The sequence below is a fragment of the Vipera ursinii genome, assembly GCF_947247035.1.
Source record: "Vipera ursinii genome assembly, chromosome: 3".
NCBI classification, from domain to species: domain Eukaryota; kingdom Metazoa; phylum Chordata; class Lepidosauria; order Squamata; family Viperidae; genus Vipera; species Vipera ursinii.
Genome location: NC_139516.1, coordinates 19,535,132 through 19,561,878, shown reverse-complemented (window position 1 = coordinate 19,561,878; position 26,747 = coordinate 19,535,132). Strand labels below are relative to the sequence as shown.

General features: G+C 38.1%; 2 protein-coding genes across 4 annotated transcripts in view; one reads left to right on the top strand and one right to left on the bottom strand.

Moving 5' to 3' along the window:
* PTPN1 (protein tyrosine phosphatase non-receptor type 1) overlaps positions 1-13,813 on the top strand; it is an 82,924-nt gene extending 69,111 nt beyond the window's left edge. For all 3 annotated transcript variants that reach the window (XM_083357464.1, XM_083357463.1, XM_083357465.1), the window contains 5 exons: positions 3,683-3,820; positions 4,158-4,367; positions 8,073-8,234; positions 9,709-9,944; positions 11,208-13,813. In XM_083357464.1, the coding sequence (XP_083213590.1) occupies positions 3,683-3,820; positions 4,158-4,367; positions 8,073-8,234; positions 9,709-9,944; positions 11,208-11,397 (936 nt within the window). In that variant the 3' untranslated portion in view covers positions 11,398-13,813. The remainder of the gene's footprint in view (positions 1-3,682; positions 3,821-4,157; positions 4,368-8,072; positions 8,235-9,708; positions 9,945-11,207) is intronic.
* A 2,611-nt stretch (positions 13,814-16,424) lies between these two features.
* RIPOR3 (RIPOR family member 3) overlaps positions 16,425-26,747 on the bottom strand; it is a 114,987-nt gene continuing 104,664 nt past the window's right edge. Inside the window, exons 20-23 of the mRNA XM_083357458.1 lie at positions 25,867-26,069; positions 24,495-24,578; positions 21,861-21,951; positions 16,425-18,245 (exon numbers count right to left, since the gene is read on the bottom strand). Coding sequence (XP_083213584.1) covers positions 18,145-18,245; positions 21,861-21,951; positions 24,495-24,578; positions 25,867-26,069 — 479 coding nt within the window. The 3' untranslated portion in view covers positions 16,425-18,144. The remainder of the gene's footprint in view (positions 18,246-21,860; positions 21,952-24,494; positions 24,579-25,866; positions 26,070-26,747) is intronic.

Genomic DNA, 26,747 nt, shown 5'->3' with positions numbered 1-26,747 from the left:
TTGCCAGCAAAGAAGAGTTTGATCTAATTAATTTTCATACTGAGGCATCATTTCTGCTTTTCTAGTCTGTATTGAGGCCCTACAGAACTGGCTAATGTAAATAGGATGCTACAAACTGAACTGCTTCTTTTACAGTCTCCCTTCATTATGTAATGAAAATAAAGATCCTAAATATCTTACAAAGAATTATTTGACATAGTTCATCCTCTTTCAGGAGCTTTACTTTAATGTTTATAGCAGTTGTGCATAGAACCTCTTGGGGAAGGAGATTTTGAGCCAAGAATGTTCACCTTCTACATTTTAGTATGGAAGCCAGTATCTGACATGCAGTTGATGGTACTTGGCACTGGAAGTTCTCAGTAGCATGTGTTTTCGATAGACTTTTTAAAGGTCCGTTTGAAAGCTTACTTCAAGTAGAAGTAAGTGCTATGTGGAGCAATAGTTTTCGGTTCCCCTTCCTAATGCTCATCATCTCCCCATATTTTTTTATGTTGAATGCCTGCCTATACATGATTTTTATAAAGAAAAAATAATAATTAAGATTAAATACATTTTACATATTGTTTATTGCATAATGGAATTTTGTATCTCGGGAGTTAGTATCACAATGCAGTTTATAAATAATTTCTAAACAGTCTGAAAATTGTTCAAGACACTTGCAGAAAAGCCAGATAATAGTAGGCCATGTTTGGTTAACCTCAATGCACTCAGTCCAGCCCATGTTTGCAGATAAAAAAAATTGGCAGATACTTTTTCAGCAGAAATGATTCATGAAGCTGATTGGCTAGCAGTTCATGAAGTAATACAAATCACTTGCCCAACTTCAAAATAGTTCTACGTTTTTAAAAAGGCAGCAGACAAACATTTCAAATATGTGGAAAATTCTGCAGAACATGTCACCATTTATACTAAAAGCTTGGGGGACAAGATTAAACCCATGAGTGATCCAGCATTCACTTAGTTCTCATGCATGTCAATTAGTATAGATGTTCCTGATATCATAATATTTGGTGCTGGACTTCATCCTTAAACATCCAAGACTGTCTTTCTCTTTCAAACAATGGTTGGTTTGCCACTTCAAAGAAATGACCTTGGTGGACGTTGCATCTCTGGACCTCTTTAAAGGAGACGTTGAACCATATTCCTTTTGAGGTGTAGGAAAGAATTCCCTCAACCTAGATGACTCTAGAGAGCCAGTTTGATGTAGTGATTAAGGTATAGAGCCAGAAATGGGAGATCATGAGTTCAAGTGCCTTCGACTGGAAGCCAGCTGGGTGACCTGGGACAGTCAGTCTCTCTGCCCTAGGAAGAAGGCAGTGGTAAACCACTTCTGAAATCTTGCCAAGAAAACTGCAGAGACTTGTCCAGGCAGTCAGTCACCAGTACTGATTCAAAGGGAGAAGGTGGGAGGGAGGAAGAAGACGAAAAGGAGAAGATTAGTTTTTAGCAGTTATTTGTGCACTGAGAACAGGCTTCCAATTTTATTTTTTATTCTTTGTTTAGAAAATATATATAGCCACGTACAGCAACTCTAGGTGGTTTACAAACAATAAAAACACAGCATATATTTTTAAAAATCACCACCGCCCACACCCAGCAACAACACATGATTGTTTTAAGTTGTGAAGTCGTGTCCGACCCATTGCGACCCCATGGACAACGTTCCTCCAGGCCTTCCTGTCCTCTACCATCTTCTGGAGTCCATTTAGGCTCATGCCTACTGCTTCAGTGACTCCATCCAGCCACCTCATTCTCTGTCGTCCCCTTCTTCTCTTGCCCTCAATCTTTCCCAGCATTAGGCTCTTCTCCAGTGAGTCCTTCCTTCTCATTAGGTGGCCAAATATTTGAGTTTTGGCTTCAGGATCTGGCCTTCTAAAGAGCAGTCAGGGTTGATCTCCTCTAGGACTGACCGGTTTGATCGCCTTGCAGTCCAAGGGACTCGCAGGAGTCTTCTCCAGCACCATAGTTCAAAGGCCTCAATTCTTTGGTGTTCAGCCTTTCTTATGGTCCAACTAACACATGATTAAATAAGCTATTTGATGGTCTGGGTTCCCCAGGCCCACTGGCAAAACCAAGTTTTCAGGGCCTTATGAAAGACTGTCAAAGTGGGGGTCAGTCTAATTTCTGCAGGCATGTTGTTTCAAAGGGACAGAGCCACCAGGGAGAAGGGCTATTCTTCTGGGTCCTGCCAGATGTACCTCCTTATGGGACAAGACCTGGTGCATTCCCTGCTCTAGTGGGTAGTGGGTGCAGTGGATGTGACCGGCAAGAGATGGTCCCTCAGATAAATTGATCCTTTCTATAGTAATACAAGTCATGAAAAGAAAAAAAAATGCTCTGACTTCAGCATTGCCCCAACCACCATTATGTACTTTTCACCATTACTGGTATAACTGTGAGCAAAGTATGAAATTATAGAGAGATCTTTAGAGCAGGCTCACAACGTGACTAAATAAATGGTTGTGTGGGATGCTCAATGGATAGGAATCATTATTTGTCACCATGAGGTACAAAAATCATACGTGCAGCAAATTCTCTCATGCGTTACAAGGAAAAATACGTTCACAGACGGTTATAATTTCTTTACTATATCCAGCTGAATATAGCTGTTCAGGTTGAAAGGAAGAAAAATGTTGTTCCCTCTAAGAATGAATCAACTTGAAAGCATTTCTTTTGTGAATCCAATTTGATTCTGTTCCATAAAAAACCTTCAGTATAATCATCCCACGCTTAATTATTTTTCATTGGTATTTAATGAGTATAATAATTAATGTCTTTGTTGGAGGGTAGAAACAAGGGAAGAAAGAATATGGTTCTTACTTTGAGAACAGAACACTAAAAATCTATAAGTGGTGAACATTTCCTTCTTAACTCCTGCTGAGTTATAATCCTAGCCAGAGAAATTATTTTGTCTTCTTTAAGGGGTATTTCTTTGTGACCAAAATGTGTGTTACTTAGTGCAATTCCAGATTTTCCAATAAGACTTCCTATTTTCGAGGATTAGATAGATATTTCTAGCATGTACACATCCTAGTGATGCGTTTCTTAGATTTCCTGGAAGATAATTTCTTTGAAAATTTGTATGATTAGTCAAAAGCTTAGATAATGAGCAGCTCAGACTTCATTTACAATAAACTATTGTAGTCTTTAACTATCCCATGTGCCATCAAAATGACTTAATAAGAGGGGGATTTTTGAAGCTAGGTATGAGGTATCCAGGCTTTCTTTATTGCAACTCTTTCATTTGAATTGCAATTAAAAGTTTGTTCCTGGAGTCAAACAGGTGAACATCCAATCCTTAAATCACTTGGATAATGCTCTTGCCTTGTCATGTTTCTTAGTGACATATTCTGTAATCCCAAAGTAGATCCAGAAATTCAGAATCTAGTGTCAAGCCAAATTATTGAGATAGCAGTGGTGCACTTAGTAGTTGCAATGTCTTAAGGAAAAATTATTGGAATTTTTTTTAGATTAAGCATTTTGTTTCTATGTATGTCTGAATAAACATGCATATAAAAGTGGCCATCAGTGCAGAGTTATACAGATTGAAAGTATAATCTTACCATGGTGTTCTCTGAGTGTCATATATATTGATGATTTGGTGACTGTATTTATGTGTAGCTGTATTCATTCTATGTTAAATAATTTGCATGTAAGTCATGTTCTGCTTTCTGCCCTCCAGATAAAATGTGCACAATATTGGCCACAAAAAGAGGAGAAAGAAATGTTCTTTGAAGATACAAACTTCACATTGACCTTAATATCAGAAGATGTAAAATCCTACTATACAGTCCGACAATTAGAACTGGAGAACCTCATAGTGAGTATGATAAAAATTAATCAGTGTGCCATATTTGCATTAGTTCTCTTTATTAAAATGGGTGATGCTTAGCGTTCTTGATGCTTCAAGAATTTCTATAGTTGAAATTAAAAGTTTTGATTTTGGATAGCATTTCATTCTAATTTTGAATATTGCTAATATCCAGGATTCTTAATTCTATAATGTTTGTTGGGAATAGCATTATCACTATCCTGCTGTTATTTCCTACAACTACGCATTTGTCAGGCATTTTCCAAAGCTTAAAGGATGCTTCCAATTTCCAAATTGCAAGTCCATTTTTCATCTTTAATTTATTAATTTACTTAACACTTTACAGACACATGAAACACGAGAAATTCTGCATTTTCATTACACAACGTGGCCTGACTTTGGAGTCCCGGAGTCTCCAGCTTCATTCCTCAACTTCCTGTTCAAAGTGAGAGAATCGGGGTCTCTGAGTCCTGAGCATGGTCCCATTGTAGTGCATTGCAGTGCTGGAATTGGAAGATCAGGAACTTTTTGTCTGGTTGATACTTGTCTTCTCTTGGTAAGAATGGCTGATAGGCATAGCAGGAATTTGGGTTGGCGATATGGTTGGTTCAACTGGGCTCAGGGCAAAATACCTTTCAGGGACTTTTGCAAGGTATTCTTGTTTTGATCACCATTGTGCTTCTGCAGTAAAAGCTGCTGAATGGAGTAAAAACTGATATGGAAGCCCATAAGTTAGACCAGGGGTCTCCAACCTGTGGGCCGTGGCCCACTACTGGGCCGTGGCTTGTTGGCCGCAGAACAAGCTGGCCAGTGCATGCACTCAACCCCACTCATGCTAGCGCCACCGTTACGCAAACTGGGTGGCATGTGGCAAAAACAGGGTGCCACTAGTGCGCACAGGTAAAATGCATCCTCCTCTCTTTCCCTCTGCTCTGCCAACCGAGGAAGGTTGGAGACTTCTGATCTAGGCCAGGGTCCCCACCCCCTGATCCGTGGACCGGTACTGGGCCGTGGCATGCCAGCAAACGGTCTGCAGAAACAAGCAAAGTCCCATCTGGAATGCAGGCAGCACACAAAACCACACACTCTTGGTCCATGGAAGAACCTTTTTCCACGGAACCGGTCCCTGGTTCCCAAAAAATTGGGGACCTCTGAGTTAGACAATATCCCATATTTCTTTTCAGTTTTGACATTTAAGAAGAAAAGACTGGAAGGGGAAAGAAGAAGCTACAGCAGGAGGGAGAAACACAAAAACCACTGTTGTTGAAGTTTTCCCATAAATCTTTTGAGTAAATCCCATTCTTCAGTGCTGTGTTTAGCACCAGCAGAATATTCAGTAAAGTCTGACCTCTGTTAGTCAATACTTACCACCAATTCTTTCCTCATTCTGTTCCTTTCTTATTAGAATTACACTGTACCTCTTGATTTGGGCAATGTTTAACATTATCTTTTTGATTTTTGTTGCCTTAAATTTTAAGCTGCTTTCAAATAATTCATGAATAGCTCTCCAGGACTCTTTAGTGCCTTCCTACAATTCTGTACCAGCCTATCTAAAAGCCTGGTGGTAAATCCCATGCTGTCCTAAGCCTGTAGGATTTATTTGGAAGTACATCCTGCAACTTTTTTTAAAAAAAAAAGTCACTTGCAACAACCCTTGCAAAGGATTACAATGCTAAGCATGTTTACTTTCATGTAAGATCCATTGTATTCAGTGGTGTTTACTTAGTAGCATTTAGGATAAGTGTAATTAGGATTGTAGCAATTGCGTGCTGCCCAATGTATTTCTGATCACAACATACTCCATGCTGATATTATTACATGTCAAAAAGCAGGCACTTTGGATCTTTTTTCCTAGAAAATTTATTATTATTTTCTTTTTGCCCTTAATTCTAATTTCTAATCCTTGTGGCTATAGGGATGAACTTGGCAAGGTTCACAGGTTGCATGAAATCATTATTTGCTTAAGCATGATGTATTTGATACATCATGGCCGGGTTTACAAATAAGCCATTTTGTGGTTTACTGCAGGATGTGACTAAACGGCATGGTTGAAATGGTATTAGCAGAAGTAATAAGGGTTATGCTTTCAGTGCTTTGGGGAGGGGCAGGGCTAGTTTATTAAATAGTAAACTCCTGCACTGTATACCCCTAATGTTCTTTTTCCTACATTTAGTTACTAATTGATTTATTTAATTTTGCTTTTTTACGTTATCAATTAATAACATAAATTCAAGATGTCTATAAAAAGATATAGAAAATATTTTTTAAAAAATCTATTAAAAAGTCAGATTGATGAACCTGAAAGGATTCCAGAAGGAACTGGGGGATGTCCAGGGCGATTGACTTCAGGGTCATGCTGAGGCTCTGGTTATGACCTGGAACCAAAGGGCAGCTGACCCTTTGGATAGGATTGCGCCTCTTTAGACCCATCGCTCCAGGTACTCCCGTGGTTCATGGAGGAGCTGTGGGTTTTGAAAAGGGTGAAGAGATGCCTAGAGCGCCCCTGGAGGAAAGTGAGGGAGGAATGCAACCGGACGTGACTTAGAGCTGCTATTAAAGCCTAACTGATGGGGGTAAAAGTGGCAAAACAGCATTATTTCATTGTATCTGCAGTGTCGCTAATGTTATTCTTTAACATTCCATTGTTTTTTATTGGTTTTAATGATTGTAAGATGTCTAGCTTCGCCTCCTGGCCAGATGGGCAGCATATAACTTGAATAAGTAAATAAATAATGACCATAGATGACATCCATATGGTTTTCTTGGTAAAAAATACAGGAGTGGTTTACCATTTCCTTCTCCCACACAATATGAATTGATGCTTTTGGCATTGTCCCGAAAATGTTGATCTGCCTCCAATATCTTCCTTTATCGTTGTCTGCTTGCTTTTCCTGGGTGATCCTGCTGGGAATATATATATTCTTGGCAAACACTTTCAGTGTTCTTCACTCATCCCTTCCTGGAACATCCCTCCCCCCCCCACCACCGCCACAATGAGGCAGCGTGTTCAATTCTTTGTTTAGCAATGATACTTATCTACAAGAAATTTTATACCAAACATGACCACCACAGATATAAGAAAAAATATCTTTTTGACAATCTCTCCAACATTGGCAAGCATAATTCTGATAGATACGTGCTAATATAACTGGGATCAAGTGCCATCAGTATATAATGTTTCACTGCAATTCTTGGACAAAAGCTGAGGTGAATTCACCTGATTTCTATAATTCTGCAAATTTGTTTCTTGTATGGATTTACCAAGATCGCTATCTCAAGCTTCCTTTAAATCTTGGGGTGGATCTCCTATTGCTAATTACAGTAACAATCTATATAATTTTTGAGATTGTTTCCTTGGGTTCTTCTAAGTAACTATTAGATTCTCAAATTGGTATAAGGCTCAATTTGCTAACATTCATGTTGCCTAAAAGAGATTTGAGTTGATACCAGAAAAACCAAGATTACTGTATCTCATTCTATCTATCTGTCTGTCTGTCTGTCTGTCGGTCTTCTATATAATCTATCTACCTACCTACCTACTTAGAAACTGCCATCTCACATAGTGACTCAAGGTTAGGTTTTATGGACCTAATATTCATTGCTATAAAATATTTTATTCTAAAAGTAATGAATTTTATTTTAAGAACATTTTATTATAAAGTACTAAATACTGAAATGTGATTTACAGACATAAAACTCATATTCTGGGCTGATATAAAAGATAGCAAATAAAACTGACTGTTTCTAAGGGGCCTGAGAACATTGTAATTCCTTCTCTGTTGTTGAGTATTGGAACTAAGCATGAGAGTTGCAAACATTTTCAGAGGGATGGTCATTTTTAATATGGCAAGAAATAAGATTCTTTGATTCCCCCTTAAGATTATATTATTATGGTGTGAAGTTCACAGGAATTCAGCTATAATAAAATGTGCTGTCTTTGTGTTTTTATTGAATATTGTGTCATTATAGGAGACTTGAGAATTCTTAATATCAGTGGTTTGCAACTACTCTGCAAATGAAAATTTATAGTACTGTATGCTTTTATGGGATCAAATTCTTGTTGAGTTGCATGTGTTTGTTCTCAGGAATTACTTTTCTGGTTTGGTGCATAAGTGCTGATTTCTCATTGTTCCTGCATTCATGGACATTTTTTGTAGATATATGAATTTTTTTACATCATGTGTGTTGTTTCATTTCAAAAGTCCCAGTGAATTCTGAGAAACATAAGATAGTTCACTGAGTGTCATCTCTCTTTGTGCAGATGGACAAAAGGAAAGATCCTTCTTCTGTCGACATTAAACAGGTTCTTTTAGAAATGAGGAAATACCGAATGGGGCTTATACAAACAGCAGACCAACTTCGCTTCTCATACTTGGCTGTTACAGAGGGAGCCAAATTTATCATGGGCGATTCTTCAGTACAAGTGAGCGCAATACATATTGTCTTCAGTTTCAATTATTCTTTACAGTGAATCTTAGGTTTTAGTATGTAGAAGAATTCTAATGCAGTGATATGCATTAAAAAGGAGTGGTCCATGATTTTTTATTTTTGCATTCTAGTCAACATAACTAATAAACATAGCAACTAATATAGAAACTTTTGCTATTTTCAAAGGTGATAGATGATAGGTAGGTAGGTAGGTAGGTAGGTAGGAAGAGAGAGAATTAGATAGATAGATGATAGACAGATATATATATAATGCAGAGTTTATTATGACACATATTTGGGGGAATTACAGTAGTCTTTCTCAGATTCCTAATCAGTAAGAGCTAGTAATGATTATGATATTCATAATAAGCGTATGAGAAATACTTTTCCATTAGAGATATGGTTTAACAGTAGTAGAATGGCAAGAAGTTATTATCCCTGTTTGTGCCGTAGGAAGTTGAGTTTGAACCTCTTAATAAGTTACGGCTTAGCTGTTTCACATTTAAATCTGATATCATAGTCCTTCGTTTTAAAATAAGCTATGATGGCGTCTCCCTGGAGGTTGAGATATTCTTCTTGATGCCCACTTTTTCATCATGGACATATATCAGATTTGATGTCTATTTATTTTCACGGCATTAGTCGATTTATCTTCTGTAAAAAATAGCAGGACATTGATGACAAATGGTGGTATACTTTTGTAGTAAAATGAGAAAGTATATGATCAAGAATGAGCACCTGCTGCAGTGAAGAACTTGTTTAGGATTATATGAGATTCTGATTAGAAACACAATTCCTTGTTCACACTTTACAAATGCAGGGAACCATTGTTACAAAGACAGGGCAAAATATGCCCCAATTCTTCATTTGTTGATTTTTTTTCCAATGTAATTTATGACTCCCAACAACTCTGGGAGGGTTACATTTAAAACTACAAAACACAAATCAGGACCATATCCCCCCAAAACAACATAAAGCAATAATAATAACAAAAAATGGTTATTCTGCCCTTTTTCCCCACTTCCTGTCTATATTTTGTACACAAGAAGACAAGGGTAAGAGAGGCATGTATTTTCCATAAGAAAGTTTCTCTCATATATATATATATATGCAATAGCATTTAGACTTATATACTACTTCACAGTGCTATACAGCCCTCTCTAAGTGGTTTACAAATATCAGCATATTGCCCCCAACAATTTGGATCCTCATTTTACCAACCTTGGAAGGATGGAAGGCTGAGTCAACCTCAAGCCCCATCAGGATTGAACTGCTGGCAGTCGACATAATTAGCTTATAATTCTGCATTCTGTGCCACCCTTGCTCATACGCGCACACACACACACTTTAAAACACACTTTAATGTCTCTATAAATTTTAGGTTCATATATATCCAGGAAAATGTTCAGGGATTGAGGGAATTAATGATCATTTTAGAGAAGTTAATAAATTCCTTCTTCATTTTGAAGGAGCAATGGAAAGAACTCTCTAATGAAGACTTGGATCCACCACCAGAGCATACCCCTCCCCCTCCAAGGCCACCCAAAAGAACCTCTGAAATGAATAATGGAAGAGTGCATGATCCTGTGGAAGTTTTTTCAAAGCATCCAAGGGCTGAGGAAGAAATCAAGTATGCTGCCAGGGCTTTGGAAGCCAGTGTCCTGGATGGCAGAGCTTATTCCTCTGAGCAGCAGGGCATGGAGAGGTAATGTTGCCAAGGAGTACTTCGGAGTATTTATTGTAGATTCTCAACAAATTGTCTCAGCTTAAAGTATGTTCCCATTAGTTTGTGTCCTCCTTATTTCGTAAAGTGCACTGAAAATATAATTCTCTTTCGCATATGTCAGGCTATGAAATATAATTTAGACATTTGAAAATTGAGTCATTTTTGCTGTAGGTTGCATTGTCTTAGAATGGAATAATAGAATAATAACTTTATTGTCATTTTGAATGTACACTAATCGGCATAAATTAAAATGACATTTTGTAGCATACAGCTCTCAGGGTCACCACTTCCAATATACACTACATAAATATGACAAAAATAAATACAGAATTATGCATATACCATTATATATTATATGACACATAGAAACAACACAATCTTCTGGAAAAAGATTTAAATTTAATGCTTTAAATTTAAATCCTTTAAATTGAATTCCGTATGGGCAATATATTATTGCCATATCTGAGGTAAAATCCACCCTCCTATACCTGAGCTACTTCAGTAACCTAATAAAAGATATAAAAATCTGATTCTTACAAGTTAAAAAGCAGCTCTGAAAGAAGCTAATATTTTTCTTACTGAAATAACACTGCTTAAAAAAAAGTCCATGGTAGCATATGAGTTTGAAGGAAGAATGACTTGTCTCATAGTTTGAGAATATTTTAACTTATTTACTTAAATTTGCAATGGCTGAAAATGAAGGAGAGCATTTTATTTAAAATTTCTCAGTAGTGAAATGTTTTAATTGAGCTTAAATGTTGTCAGGATGAAACTATAATTTTCATGTAAGTTTATTACTCGTGGGACAGGTGGATATATTAAAAAATAATTATGGAACTAATGGTCCTATGTGGTTCTACTTCAGATTCTTTAAGACAAAATTTTCAGAGAAACACCTTGCCACTTCAAAGGAAATTTAGAAGTGATTTCATGTTTTCCAGCTCCATTTATGGAAACTTTATCCAGAAATTGAGTGAGATGGTTATCAGAAACAAAAAGGAGAAATGAAGTGTATTTTAACACTAGATGTCACTATTACTTTTTATATCAACAGGACCCCTTTCCTAATTTGTCCTGTTTTAATTTAGCTATTCTTATTAAGAAGTCATTTAATGACTTAAATGACAGAACCAAAGTATTGGAATCATGCTGGGGAAAGTTCATTTACTTTTCAAATTAAGCCTCACTAATCACCACGCACTAAAAAATTCTTCTAATCTCAGCATGTTTATTGTCCTGCAGCACCAGTCCAGATAGTATGCTTAGGAAGAGAACTGTTGATGCTTCACCATGCAATGATGAAATTTTGAAGCCAGAAGAAGAGGATGAAGAAAGCCTGATGACATCTTGGAAACCATTCCTGGTCAACATCTGCATGTTCACTGTCCTGACAGCGGGTGCATACCTCTGTTACAGAGTATATTTTCATTGATGGACATCACTTTGGTGGTATCATAATACCAGTAACATCCGTGGTGTTTCATTTGTTTCTGTACAAGAAAGCTAAAGGGGCAACTAAGCCTTATCCAAGTGGAAATGTATGGTATGTTAGAGAAGTTGGAACTTTGGTTAGGGTTTAAAGAGAAAGTTGATGCACTAGGGTTTAGGATTTAGCCCTAGGTCCCAAGAACATAATATTCTAATCTCAGGGCCTTAAGATATTCAGGAGTAAGCAGAGAATATGCCAAATAAGTCTTGTGTTTTTCATTTTTTCCTTATTTTTTAAATGGAATAATAAGAGTTTACAACACATTGCTGGGTTTTTTTCAATATTTTAAAACCAGGGGGGGTACTTTTGTTGTTCTTTTGGTGGTTTTTCAGAAAAAGGAACTAGGCACAAGTGAAAATTGCCTATGTTCTCCAAGCATTTGTCACCCAATACACAATCTTATTCCTTTAAACAACCACTGTATAAACACCCCTGAAGAATGTACAGTTTTTTTTGGAGAGAGGGAGCTTTTCACTCTGCCTTTTTAAGGACTGATGGCTCAGTCTAAAGAACCACTTATGCATAGCCTCCTAATAGATTTGGATGTTGCTCAGGAGCGCCAGTGAATGAATGGAGACTGGACAGTAGTGTTCCCTCCATGCTCAATTGGATTGCACCCTGAGTTTTTTGGCAGTGCAAAAAATATGGGATGTATTTTATTTTTCTCAAGTAGGTTCTTGCTTCAGTAACATGCTATAAATGGGCACCGCTTTTTCTCAGGGCATCCCAACAAGTCAATGCTACATTATTCTCCCTCCCTTTTGGACAAAATGAGTGATTCCTCTCCCTACTCACCATCAGTGCTCATTGCTATTTGTCAATCACCTCTTGCACTCTTATTTCTGTGTACATGCCCATTGTATTGCACGATCAACTTCCTAAAAAATATTTAACTTCGTATATAGTTTCCTATCCTTATGGAGAAGGGGAAGGGAAATGTAAGCAGAATGTCCACCAGCATTTATATATCAGATACTTGCTTTAGAAAAGGACCAGGGTGTAAGCTTCGTCATCCTTTGGAAGGTAAAATGCAATCTCATTCTAGACTTACCCTGTGAAGAATGTCCTGTGCCTATACAGAATAGAAGAGGAACCATTTTAAAATCATCATCGCTATCTTAACACACATGCAACCCTTCTTATGGTAAAGATCCAGTGCAATGTTTCTCAGCAAAACTTCAGTGCTTGGGCCAGCTCTTCTCTCGATCTTTTCCTGTTACAAACCACTGTGTTGATGATTTTTCAGTGTTGTTTTTAGAACAAAGATTCCAAGATTAGCTTTTATTTGGCTTAAAGATCATGCTGTTTAGGAGCCAGGTTTAAGGCTGCAATCTTATGCATCCTTGAATGAAGCCCCACTGAACTCCGTAGTTCTGACTGTTAATTCAGATGTGTAAGATTTTTGCTTTATCTGTGAGCCTTCTACCTCTGCTGAAGAGGAGGTTTGCACCCTTACTCAGAACAAATCCTTTGTTCCGTATTTGAAGAGAGAATTTGTTTGTATTTTATTTTATTATTTTAGGTACAGCTGTAGCTGCTAAGAAAAGAGTAAAAATTGACCAATCATGTGTTTTGTTGTTCATAAATATTATGACTGGGGAAGTATGCTGATGTTGATAACCCCCCCCCTTCCGCTCTTTATAAGCAATATAAATAACAAAAGGAACCTTGTTACAGAGGAGAAAGAGTACTGAAGTTGCAGCTGTTTCATTAACAAAATGGCACCCTATTTACAGTGCAAGTTATTTGGAAATTCTATATTCTACCTATATAGCACTTAAGTATCATCTCTTTTAAAAAAAATCTGTGATATATCAGGGTTCTCACTCCATATTTATTTTGCTCCTCAATTCTGACCAAAGTTGGCTTTTTCTTCTTTAAACAAATGAGATGTTAAAGAAAGGTCTTGGAGAAGGGGAAGGAAGAAAAGGTGAAATGAGGCTAGTATCAAGGTTTTTTCAAAATGACAATAATACATTCATAGGTAGTCCTGGGTAACTTACAGCCTTACCTATGAGAAAGAGGAATTTTGTTAAGAAGTCAATACTTAGTAATAATATTGGAAACATGAAAATATTGACATGATTATAGAAAATGGCATAATATATAATGGCTCATCTATGTATTTTGCTACTCAGTATGTGATTGCTTTGTCCCTTTCACGTTCTGTCATCCACTAGAATATTATTCAGAAACATTTGTATCACATTTTTATTCAACTGCATGTATAAAAGTCTCCTAAAAATGTCCTGATTGAAATCCATGTGCTTAAAAGGTGAACATAATTTTTATATTTCTGCTTTCTGATGTGCCCAATTATACTTGCATGATTTGATTATTTAAATGGCTGTGATTCCAAGGGTGTCGCTGAAGTGTTTTCATTCAGCTCCAAGATTGGTAGGTGTGTTGTTCTCTTTAAAAAGAAAAAAAAAGCCCGGTTGCCTGTATCTTGCCTATTATTTGGCAGTTTTTCTATGTATACCATCTAAACCAGTTGTATAGCACTCATTTCAGTCAAGTAACTATAGTACAAACATTCCAGAGTGTGTACAAAGCCATATTCACACCTCTTTCTCTCTCACACACACAAGTTTTCTATGGCAAATTGCTGAAACGTGAAGTGCCAAGACAAGGGCATTCAGCAAGAGTGGTCAAAAATGTCAAGATGGCAGCCACAACCACTCGATTGAAGGTCCACCCCCTTGTGATGTACAAAAGGGGGGTAGGTTCAACCGTACAGGTGCAAGGACCATCTTAACTATTTTTATTTCCCAGAGACGCCCCCATGCCAAGATACTTTAAAATGTCTTCTGATAGTGTGAAGGAAACAGTTATTTACAAAGATCACCAGAATGAAGCTAGAACTGAAAATCTGGTTTATTATTATTATTATTATTATTATTATTATTATTATTATTTAAAAAAAATGAAAGGACTTTGGTTAAAAATAAATAAAAAACTTTTTGATGAAAGAATTGTATTATCTCTTCCACAATGACATGGTCAACTTCAGAATGTATCTCCACAGCAACGTGATTGTACTATATTTAATCTATCAGGGAGAACTAAATTTCATTTTTTGTTGCCCCAAGACAGCCAAGAAATCTCTTCTGATTACCATGTTCCTCTCAAGTCCGCCAGCATCACTTATTTGCCTTGATCATTTTGAACAAAAGAAGTGCTGTATCCAATCAAATCTTTTTTTTATGGTCATAGACCAGCATAAGAAAGATGGAATAGAAAGTGCTATAAGAAATACAGTAGGAAGCCCCAATAAAGCTCAGCGAGGTGTGGATACGGCTTGTCATGCTGAACTGTAAGCATTTTGTTTTGATGTCCTTGTACATGTAACGTAGTAGTTTGGGGTGTGTATATACAGTAGCATTTCAAAGTGGATGTATTGGTTAACCTTGGGCAGGGTTGGGGAGGGGGAAGGAAAAGAAATATCCATGTTTAAACTTGTTAGAAAGTTAGTGAGCTGCTCTGCTATATGCCTTAAGCAAATATTTACTCATCAGGTCTTTCTTTTTTACCAATTGCCATAGAAAACTTTTTTAAGAAAAGAAATAAAATAAGATAAAAAAACAAGCTAAATGTTTTGGTATAATACGTTTTCAGGTATATTGTCTCTTACGTAAGGTGTTGCAACAACCTTACAGTTTCAGTAAAACTGTACAGTTTTTCAACTTCCCATACAAATTTTCAGTTCTCATTTTAGCTGCAACAATAAAATTCTTTTATAAAGAAACACTTGTCTGATTTTTCTCCACTTCCTTTTTTTTGTTTCAGTCGCAGCAGCAAAAGCTCCTCATTGAAGCATATCTTAGTCTTTGTGGGAAATTTTAATTATTTTACCTTGAAATTGCAGACTAGCCTGTTCTCATAAATTGGTAGGCAGTTGTGGGAAAAGATTTTCCATGCTTGATTAGGATGGCGGTTTATCTCCTTCACTGTGATAAGAGATTGCAATCTCCTAATCTCATACACTAATAAATAATTGGTGAAAAAGATTGTTTTGAATTTTACATTCAGTCTCTGTATTGCCAAAAGGAAAGACGTAGCCGGGTTTTTTGGGGGGGGCACACAATGCTTGTTTAGCAAGAGTCAAAGATTAGGAAAGACTTCACAATTTGTAAAGATCTGCAGCTTTTCACAGAGGAGACTCTTGCTGAAGAAGCAACTTGGTAAAGTAAGATTGTCAATAGAATTTGTATCGATAGGTTCACAGAATCGTTCATGGAATTGCAGTTCAAGAGGTGCCAACATCACCCCTAGAAGACTGTTCAAGAGAATATTAGACAGTAAGGCTGAATGCTAAATTGAGGGTCTAAACTTGTCAAGACTCTTCTAGTATAATAATATTTGGTAAGTGGGGAATGGTGGATTTTAAAAAAACACTTTTAAATAGTCAGATTGGTGTGGTGGTTAAAGGCAGTGAACTAAAAGCTAAGATAATATGAATTTTGCTCCAGTCTTAAGCATGAAGTCAACTGGGTGATTTTAAGACAAGCTCTCCCTCTCAGTATCAGGAAGAACATATGGCAACCTACCTCTGAAAACATGGCCAAGAAAACTCTATAGACTTGTCCATGCAGTTATCAAGAGTCAAAAATGACCAACACTTTTCCACTGCCATTGTTTAGCAGAGCCACCACCAAAACCTACTAGTCTGAAGGGAAAAAATCTTATTAAAACTGCTATGTAATACATAGAAATAGGTTTAGCCCAATAAAAATAAAAACAAAGGAGCCAATCTTGAAAAATTGACCTGCATGTGAAAATATTGTGGCCTGCACAGTTCATGCAATAGTTTCCATTCATTGTAGCTTCCCCGCTAAGTAGCTAATTACCATCTCTTCTCCAGCACCTTAAAATCAAACAAATTCACCCAAATGAAATTGACTCTTCTCTGAACCTCTCATTTCATTTTGTTGTTGAATGTTCTATAAATGACCACTTGAACATGAAAATCCTTTTCAGATTTTTTAATAAAATCTTTTTTAAAAAAACTGAATAGCAATAAATACTGAAAAATACAGAGCAAAATACACTGTATAAAAGGATTTTGATCAGGTGATGAAAACCTACTTGTACATTGGTATAGTCAACCATTATCAGTCAAAGGAAAACCATATTGTGCATTCAAAGCCTTAGTGCCTGTTTACTCAGTACCAGGTATTGCCAAGATCAATGAAAACATAAAAATATATTTCAGGTGACCATAGAAGCCATTTAAAAATGGTTGTTATTGCTTCCAAAGGAGCCTTAGAAACAGAATGGGAGGGAATTGTTTTTCTTTTGTATCCCATGTACTTATTGCATACAGCCATTTTAAACTCCATTGACAGAAACAAAGACATAATTTCAATTTATCTATTCAAATCTTCGGGAGACAATAATTAACGTATTCAATTACATGAATGGAAATTTCCACTCAATAGGTGGATAAGTAACTCCCCCTTTTTACGATCCTGTAATTCCTTAATTGGGGGTAGAATTGGAGTGACTGGATGGAGCTGAGTGTTTACTGACTGGATACCCTTCAACACCAATAGCAATAGCACTTAGACTTATATACAACTTCACAGTGTTTTACAGCCCTCTCAAAGCAGTTTACAGGGTCAGCATATTGCCCCCAACAATCTGAGTCATCGTTTTACCAACCTCAGAAGGATGGAAGGCTGAATCAACCTTGAGCCAGTCAGGATCGAACTCCTGGCATTGGGCAGAGTTAGCTTGCAATGCTGCATTCTAACCACTGTGCCACCAGAGCTCTTCAAATAGTTGGATAAATAGAAATAGGAAATAGGTGCAGGGGAGAAAAGGAAGGAGGGAAGAAAAGGCTGTCAAAAATGTGAACATGGTAATAACTTAAATGGAAGCTACAGGGATGACCAACAACTATTTGTAAAGCTCCAGTCTCAGTCCACAAATCCAAGAATTTTCTGTCTTGAGTTTTAATCTATGTGGAAAGTTCTGTCTGCTTTTTCACATGCATTGTGCATATAATAAAAATAAAATCAGGATACATTTCAATAATCCAGTTGCAGCCACCATGCTAATTTTTTAAAAAACTTTGCAGATGCCCTTGTCCCCAAATCAAAGAATGAGAGTTGTCTTGTGGGAGGAGGACAGGGTAGATGTGTTTGCCCTAGGATGTTTTATGTAAAAAGTGGGAAAAAATGACTAAAATTTGAAATGATCAGCCTCAACTTTTGCCTTAAAGTTTCTGTGAGATCTGCTCCAAAGGAAAAAGGCCACTAGAAGGCAACCACAAGTTAATTTGCTGCATTGACTTAATTATTTTAGAACTTTACATTTGAAAAATCTTGGTCTACAAGAATTAAATGAATAAATATATATAAAATAGTCTGCCTCCTCTTGTGTCAGAGAAGATAAATATTTGTCTTGAATGGAAACCAAAGGGGGACACCTAACAATTAAAAGAAGCTTCTCCGATCTCATTCCTCGGATCCAAAAATGGTGTTTGGGGTTTCACTGTACATCTTCAGCACCCAAATATAGTGCAAGTGTAATATTAATTGTATTTAAGACTGTAGAATGTGGATGCTTAAAAATATTTTTAGTTATGGTTTGTTACGTTTTCCAATGGCGTTCAACTTTTCTTTTTCTTGGAAGACTCCTTTTACTGTAGCATCTAACCCTTGGTTCCTCCTTTGAAGTTCTTGTTCAAAATATTGTAATTTCAATGTCAGCTTCTTGATACATAGCCTCTCTTAGATCACAGCATATTTTGTCCATTTTTTCAAAAGCCAATCTTCCCTTTTCTCCTGCAAAGAAAAACAGAAAGTAGCCATGACTGATACAACTGGGTTGGGAATGGAGTCCCACCTTCTCTTCAGGCACCAATGGTCCTCCTCTTTCCAGATACTCAATAGCTATCTTTGCTAAGGAGAGATGTTCTTGATCACATATAGATGGAGATTGCTCCAGCCCTTCCCTTTACTGGAAACAGAAAAACTGTGTTTGACCAGTTTATTGATGTATGAAACAATTGTATATGGTCAACCATCTAAGCAGAGGAACTCAGGATAGTGAGCAAAGATACAAACATAAAACATAATCTAGACCAATCACATATTACCGCACAAATGCCGGTACCTACTGGGCCTGGCTGAAAACCTAAGTCTTCATGGCTTCCCAGAAGACCAACAGAGTTGGGGGTCACCCACATTTCCTAACAAAGGCTGTTCTAAGTCAAGAGAAAGGCAAATAGCAAACCAATTAAACTGCAGCTTTGTACTGTGTTTATTTTCTAGGAATGCTGATACTGGCTCCAAAGTTATTCTTGGGAATAAATCTGGCACATCAACTCCTCACTGACTTTTTAAAAAGTGAAGTCAGGTGGAATAGAGAACCTGATGTGAGCCAAGAAGTTATTTGCAAACATTTGGCATAATATACCTAGTAATTATAGTATTCCTCATTGGTTATAATCCCAAACTGGATAATTTTATAAAGTTCAGTAAGGAGTACATGGTTTTAAAAGGAAGTTAAGAAAATGACTTCAAGTGACCATCCAAAGCAAATTTCTGGAGAAAGTGCATAGATTAATTCCATAGATTTGCGTTTCAGTTGCTCTTCTAGTGGTAACTATAAGTAGCTTGGGTTATCCAACTTTCTTCACTCTTGCTATCAAAAGAAGTCAAACCATCAATTCTCCTTTCCTGAATCTCTTAAAACAGATAGGTGAAAGGTGGGGAGTAAATCTCATAAATAAATAAAAAGTTATCTGGTTGGATAAGCAAAGCTCCCAATATATTTTCACAGTTGCTGAAGCATTTATTTCCCCATTTCAATATTAGTGAATAAAAGGCTGTTTGTGTTTTCTTTCTAGCGCCAGCTGCACTGATAAAATAATTCCTATTGTCATCAAAATATCATATCATTTGTGAACAAGATCAGGCAGAAGTTAACCTTTGAATCAGGGCATCAAGGAAAGAAGGAAAATTTGTGAGCCTCCATATGTTAGTGGAATACTAACAAACGTGACCACAGACCAAATACCATCAAACCTGACCACAGACCATATTGTGAGAGAGGGGTGGTTTTAAAATGTGATAAATAAAAAAATAAAGCAGGGGAGTCCAGTGTGAATTGGGCCCTTTCTCTATATGACTGCCTGTGAGGTAAAGACTCACACTAAACAACTAATTAGCCAAACTAATGAGGTTGTTCCTTGCTGTGTCCTCTAACTTGGTTGTATAGTCTCCACCATTACATCTTCCATCTGACTCTTTTTTTTCTGTAGAAATGAATCCTCTTCCATGAAAGCAATGGATTGCAACCTCCTAGTAGTTTGGTTTTCTAAATGTCTTCTGTGCGTTTATTAGGTCCAGAACAATGTTTGGGATTAGAGAGATAACAACCACAACAATGTTGCTGCATAGCATGTTTGCTTCCCATTTACTTTTACACATATAAGAATTTTAAAGTGGAACTTGGAGCATGATTTGGCAACAGAGGCGGTGGCGGACAAAATTTTATATTTGACATAAGAAAAAATGGTACTTTAAAAAGGTGATCCAATGGCAATAGGCAAGCCAGTTCTTTAGATCAAGTGATATTTACATCTTGGTGCAACACCCACACCCACTAAAAGGATCAATTCTACAAGCTCCACTTCTTTTACTTGCTATTTTACATGTAATTGTCAGTTAGCTATATCTATTTTAGGTTGCCAAAACCTAAAAGTGAACTCTTAATTCCCACAGTAATGTCTTATGTCTAAGGATATTTACCAATGTAGTATGACTGTATTACTATTATACTTCTCATCTTTTCTACTACTGTCTCTTATTGGTATCTTATGATTATATTACTTTGTTGTCTGTATGTACACTGAGAGGTTATGCACCAGAAACAAATTCCTTGTGTGTCCAACCACACTTGGCCAATAAAGAATTCTATTCTATTCTATTCTATTCTATTCTATTCTATTCTATTCTATTCTATTCTATTCTATTCTATTCTATTCTATTCTATTCTATTCTATTCTATTCCATTATTTTTAGGTCTATAAAGCCAAGGATTGAAAACCTTTGCAGATCTATAAAGCAAAGGAAAATTGAAATAAAATCATATAGTCATGGTTTCACTTATAATAATAATAAATAATAAAGTTGGAAGGGACCTTGGAGGTTATCTAGTCCATCCCCCTGCTCAGGCAGGAAACCCTATACCATTTCAGGCAAATGGCTGTCCAGTCTCTTCTTAAAAACTTCCAGTGTTGGAGCATTCACCACCTCTGGAGGCAGGTTGTTCCACTGGTAAATTGTTCTAACTGTCAGGAAGTTTCTCCTTAGTTCTAGGTTGCTTCTCTCCTTGATTAGTTTCCATCCATTGCTTTTTGTCCTGCCTTTGGGTGCTTTGGAGAATAGCTTGAATCCCTCCTCTTTCTGGCAGCCCCTGAGATATTGGAACACTGCTATCATGTCACCCCTCACCCTTCCCTTCATTAAACTAGACATACCCAATTCCAGCAACTGTTCCCTATATGCTTTAGTCTCCAGTCCCCTAATCATCTTTGTTGCTCTTCTCTGTACTCTTTCTAGAGTCTCAACATCTTTTTTACATCGTGGTGACCAAAACTGGATGCAGTATTCCAAGTGTGGCTTTACCAAGGCATTGTAAAGTGGTATTAATACTTCACGTGATCTTGATTCTATCCCTTTGTTAATGCAGCCTAACACTGTGTTGGCTTTTTTGGCAGCTGCAGCACACTGCTGGCTCATATTTAAGTGATTGTCCACTAGGACTCCGAGATCCCTCTCACAGTTACTACTATTGAGCAAGGTACCCCCTATACTATACCTGTACATTTGGTTTTTCTTGCCTAAATGTAGAACGTTACTTTTTTCACCATTGAATTTCATTTTGTTAGATAGCGCCCAGTGTTCAAGTCTGTCCAGATCCTCCTGTATCTTAAGCCTGTCTTCTGGATTGTTGGCTATTCCTGCCAGCTTGGTGTCGTCTGCAAATTTGATGCGTTCCCCATTTATCCCTTCATCCAAATCATTGAAGTTGTTGAAGAGCATTGGGCCCAGAACAGAGCCCTGGGGCACCCCACTCCATACTTCCCTCCATGTAGATGCGGTTCCATTGAGGACCACACGCTGAGTACGGCCGGTCAGCCAGCTATGAATCCATCTGGTGGTGATTCTGTCTAACCCACATTTTTCTATCTTATCAAGTAGAAGGTTGTGATCTACTTTATCAGATGCCTTACTGAAGTCCAAGTAAATTATATCCACAGCATTCCTTAGTGATCTTTCACTTCATGACAGAGTTGCCATTTTCATTTGTGATCACTAAATGAGGACTATCTGTATTTGCTCTTCATTATCACTCAGAACACCTAAGCAGAGAATCATGAAAGCATTTACCAAATGAAAGTGTTGTTTCTCTGGCAGTAGTCCTCACTTCCTCGGTTTCTGATTGGCACAGTGTGGCAATTTGCTCTAGACTTTCAATGCCCTGTTTGATAAAAGAAACATTTCAATAACTCTGTTTAAGTTATTTCTCCCAATTCTTAACCCCAATGCATCTCTTTGAGAATAGCTAACATCTGGCTTCAGTAAACTGAAATGTATGGCATTCTGTAAAGAAAGGATAGACCAGTATATTTCAATGGAGAATTTTACTTGCATCTTTGTTTTCTTATGGCTTTGCTTCTGCCCATTCTCCAGCTCAGCAAGCTAAAGCAATACAATCACCACTCTGGCAGATGAGTGAATCACCACTACATGAGGATCAGCCAGAAGCAAGAGGCAAAAACATGCTCTTTGTCTATCATAATTTACCAGCACAGGTAATCCTCCACTTATAACCACAATTGAGCCCAAAATTTCTGATGCTAAAGGAGACAGTTATTAGGTGAGTTTTGTTCCATTTTAGGACCTTTCTTGCCACAGTTGTTAAGTGAATCATTGCAGTTGTTAAATTAGTCACACGGTTGTTAAGTGAATCTGGCTTCCCCATTTACTTTGCTTGTCAGAAGGTTGCAAAAGGTGATCACATGACCCTGGCACACTGCAACTGTCATAAATACGAGTCAGTTGCCAAGCGTCTGAATTTTGATCACATGACTATGATGATCGTAAGTGTGAAAATGGTCATAAGTCCCTTTATTCAGTGCCACTGTAACTTTGAACAGTCACTAAATAAGCTGTTGTAAGTCAAGGACTAGCTGTACATGTTTATTCTGCCTTTTTGATATACAGCTCAAGAGAGGCAAACATATCTAAATACTCCTTCACTCTCCTATTTTCCCCACCACAACAGTCCTGTGAGGTGGGTTGGGCTGAGAGAGAGTGGCTGACCCAAAGTTATCCAGTGGGCTTTCATGCTTAAAAGGACGTCTCCTGGTTTCTAGGCTAGCAGCTTAACACCTGCACCAAACTGCCTAAGAGTGTAATGTTATTGCTTAAACAATTCTCCAACTTTGGGGGGGGGGGAGGGAAATGAGTACATTTGGAATTTTATTTATTTTTTATTTTTATTTTAATCCCATTTATATCCCGCCCTTCTCCGAAGACTCAGGGCGGCTTACAATTTAAGCACAAACCAATGTGCTTAGCAATAGCCTTCATTCTATGTATATGCCTGCTTATTAGGGCTTTCGCCCCCCCCCCCCAAGCGGCATTATTACAAAGTCAGCTTATTGCCCCCAACAATCTGGGTCCTCATTTTACCTACCTTGGAAGGATGGAAGGCTGAGTCAACCTTGAGCCTGGTGGGATGCGAACCTGCACTAATTGCAGGCAGCTGGTATTACTTAAGGAGGCATTAGCCCACTGCTCCACCAAGGCCATTTGAGGCCATTCTGCTTGTTCTCTTGCAAAACAGCGGCAGGAGGGGTGGATGGAAGCATTTTCATTCCCAAAATAGCACTAACTTCCCAGAAAGTTACTAATTTTATTCCGACCACTACCCCCTGTTCTTCTCTCTATTCTCCCTGCTTACTTTTTTCTCCTGTTTTGATTTGGCCCTCTAAAACAAAACGTTGGACTGGAGCAGTTAGATTTGGTTTCTAAGAAAGCCAACAGGGACCCTTTGCCCATATTGCAATGCTAAATTCTGCCGGATTATCAGGAAACATCATTTCCGTGAAGGCTAAAGAGTCTGCAAACGTCTTGCACAAATTTATGCAGTGAACTGGACCCTGAAAGGAGGTTATTGATTTCCACCAGTGGTGCGATTCAAATATGTGAACAACCAGTTCCCTGTGTGGATGCCACTTCCAGAAGTCCATTCTGGGCCTGGACAACAAAAAATTAACCACCGGTTCTGCCGAAGTGATGCGAACTGGCTGAATCCCACCATTGATTTCCACATGCCACAAAGTCTGCACTGAGGTTATATGTATAACCAGGCAAAATAGTGAATGTCCTGGTGTCCAGGCCAAAAGATCATCTGATCGCAGAATAATCATAAGATCCCAGATCAGGACAGTGACAGATGTCACTTAGTGGAGCCCTGGGAAGAGTCCAAAGACTGATAACGTGTTTTAAATTCTTGGATTTTGACACCCTCTGCTGGCTGTTGACGAAACCTGTTCAAATAGTCCATTTCACCAAGAATTTTCTAAAGCAGTGTTTTTGAAACTTGGGAACTTTAAGATGTGTGGCCTTCCAATTCCCAGAATTTTCCAGCCAGCAAGGAAAGCAGAGGTTCTCAAACATGTTGGTGTTTTACATTCTTAAAATGATTGAGGACACAAAAGAGTGTTGGTTTACGTGGGTTATATCCAGTGGTGGGATTCAGCCAGTTCGCACCACTTTGGCAGAACCGGTAGCTAATTTTTTGTTGCCCAGGCCCAGAATGGACTTCCAAAAGTGGCATCCCCACAGAGAACCGGTTGTTCACATATTTGAACCCCACCACTGGTTATATCTATCAGTATTTACTGTATTAGAAATTAAGACTGAGAAATTTTAAAGTATTTGATTTCATCACCCCTCTGCAAGACCACAGTCTGAGAACCACTGGTGTCTATAGGTTTCTTTAAAAGCACTCACTCTGAGGTTTTTGAGGGCTAGACAAGCGGCTTGCTGTAGTTTCGCATCATCGTTGCTTAAGAGATCTGTGTAAAAAGGAAGAGCCTGTAGTAAAAAGAATGTAACAAGGCTGTTAATATTCCTTCTTTTTTAAAAAAAATACTTTAGCATAAATGCCCTATTCCTGACCTAGCACCGTTTAGATGGGTAGGAACCACCACTCCCAGAATTGCCTCCCAGCTGTAATCCTTACACATCTGGAAAGCATCAAGCTGGGGGGGGGAATTGCAATTTAACAGTCTTGATGAGAATTCTGGGTCTGTATGTGATAATGGTTTTTGTCTTTCCTTTTCAAACAAAGATACAGCATTTCTCAACCTTGCCAGCTTGGGAATTCTGGAAGTTGAAGTCCAGACACCTTCAAGTTGCTGAGGTTAAGAAACACTGGCTTTCTTCAATCTGGCTCTACCCTGGAAGACCTGGTCTACAAATCTCTTAATTCCCAGCTCAGCACAGAAGTGGGAAAGCATGGGAACCTAATTCACTGCATCTGGGTTAAGGAAAGCCGGCTCAAAGTACTGGGCTTTGAAAGAAGAAGCAAAATTGAATCAACTTGCCGTCAGAAGTTCTGGGCTCTCCATCACTGAATTTGTCTGAAATTATAAAGGGTCTCCTCCTTGGAATTGGACTAGAAGGTCCCTTCTAACTCCGTTATCCTATTCTATTTCTGGTTTGTCATGTAGTTCATGAATCTTAACAAAATGGCTTCCCTCGGTTTAGTTTACCTGACCTAGATTACTATAAAAATTATACCTGGAGAGGGAAGTGAGATCTGTAGAAGATAAAAAGAATAAATCACTACATTAAGGACACTTGTTCCATGTGCATAAAGAATACAGGCAGTCCTTGACTTACAACCACAACTGAGTCCAAAATTTCTGTTGCTAAGTGAGACATTTGTTAAGTGAGTTTTGCCCCATTTGATGACCTTTCTTGCCACAGTTGACAAGTGAATCACTGAGGTTAAATTAATAATAAGTCCCTATTGACTTTGCCGGTCAGAAAGTCATAAAAGATGAACACATGACCCCAGGACCCCGCAACCATCATAGTTAAGTTACCAAGCATCTGAATTTTGATCATGTGACCGTGGGGGATACTGCAACAGGGCTAAGTATGAAAAATGGTCATAAATCACTTTTCTCATTTCGAATAGTCACTAAATGAACTGCTGTAAGTCAAGGACTGGCTGTATCTATGCTGGCTGGGGTTTACATTTGGAGCCCCTGCCATGGACAGACCTTCTGCATAGAAAGCAGGACTATAGCTACTGAAGTGCACAGAGATGCATATATTCCCAGGGCGCAGCTAGCAGGAAGGGGAAAGCTCCTACTTTTTCCCTGAAATTCCTGTTGGTTGCTGCACGAGAAAGGCACAATGTGGCCGCTTTGCCTATACGATGATTCTCATCCAGCTGCAGGACCGCAAGGAGCCGTAAGGTCTGAGGCAGAGGTTCCAGCTGATTCAGCTGCTTCCCTTTTAGCTTCTTTATTTTCTTCATTCTCCCAGGACGTTGCAGGTCCTCTGTCAATATTACTGGAGGAAAGGAATTCAGCCATAAGTAGAGAGGCTCAGAAAAACTATTACTATTGTCAGTGCTGTGACCAAAGAATTGCTTTTAAAAAATGGCAATTCAGTCTGAAATCTGAAACCGTATGTGGCCTTAGAGTTACCGTTTCTGGTCAAGCCATTAGTCCAGTATGCTAACTACTGGAACTAGAGGTATCCTTGCCAAGAAACAGGCACAAAGGGATCTTTCCAAGCAAACCTAAAACACTACTTCCAAACCTTTGAGCTGCAGCATTAGAGGCTGAATCAATATTAAAACATCTCTGTAGATTGGAAGCCCTCCTGCCCCTCTTTCTTTTTTCCCTTGTCAGATGCCTCTGGGAATTTCAGAAAAGGGTCCTTAAGACTGTCCTCTTCTGGCTTTATTCTCCAGCGGCAAACCTGAATATAGCCAATTTGGTGTCGTGGATAATGCACCAGGCTAGAAACCAGAAGACCATGTGTCTAAAGACTGAATCATGGCAACTGGACCAAACTTTGTTAGAGAAACCAGAAGACCATAAATTCTAATCCCATCCTAGGCACAAAGCCACCTGGGTGACTGTAAGCCAGTTACCCTTGACAAATCACTTCTGAAATCTTGCCAAGAAAATTGCAGGGATTGTCTATTGACTCAAACACGCACATACACATAAAGAGAAAACT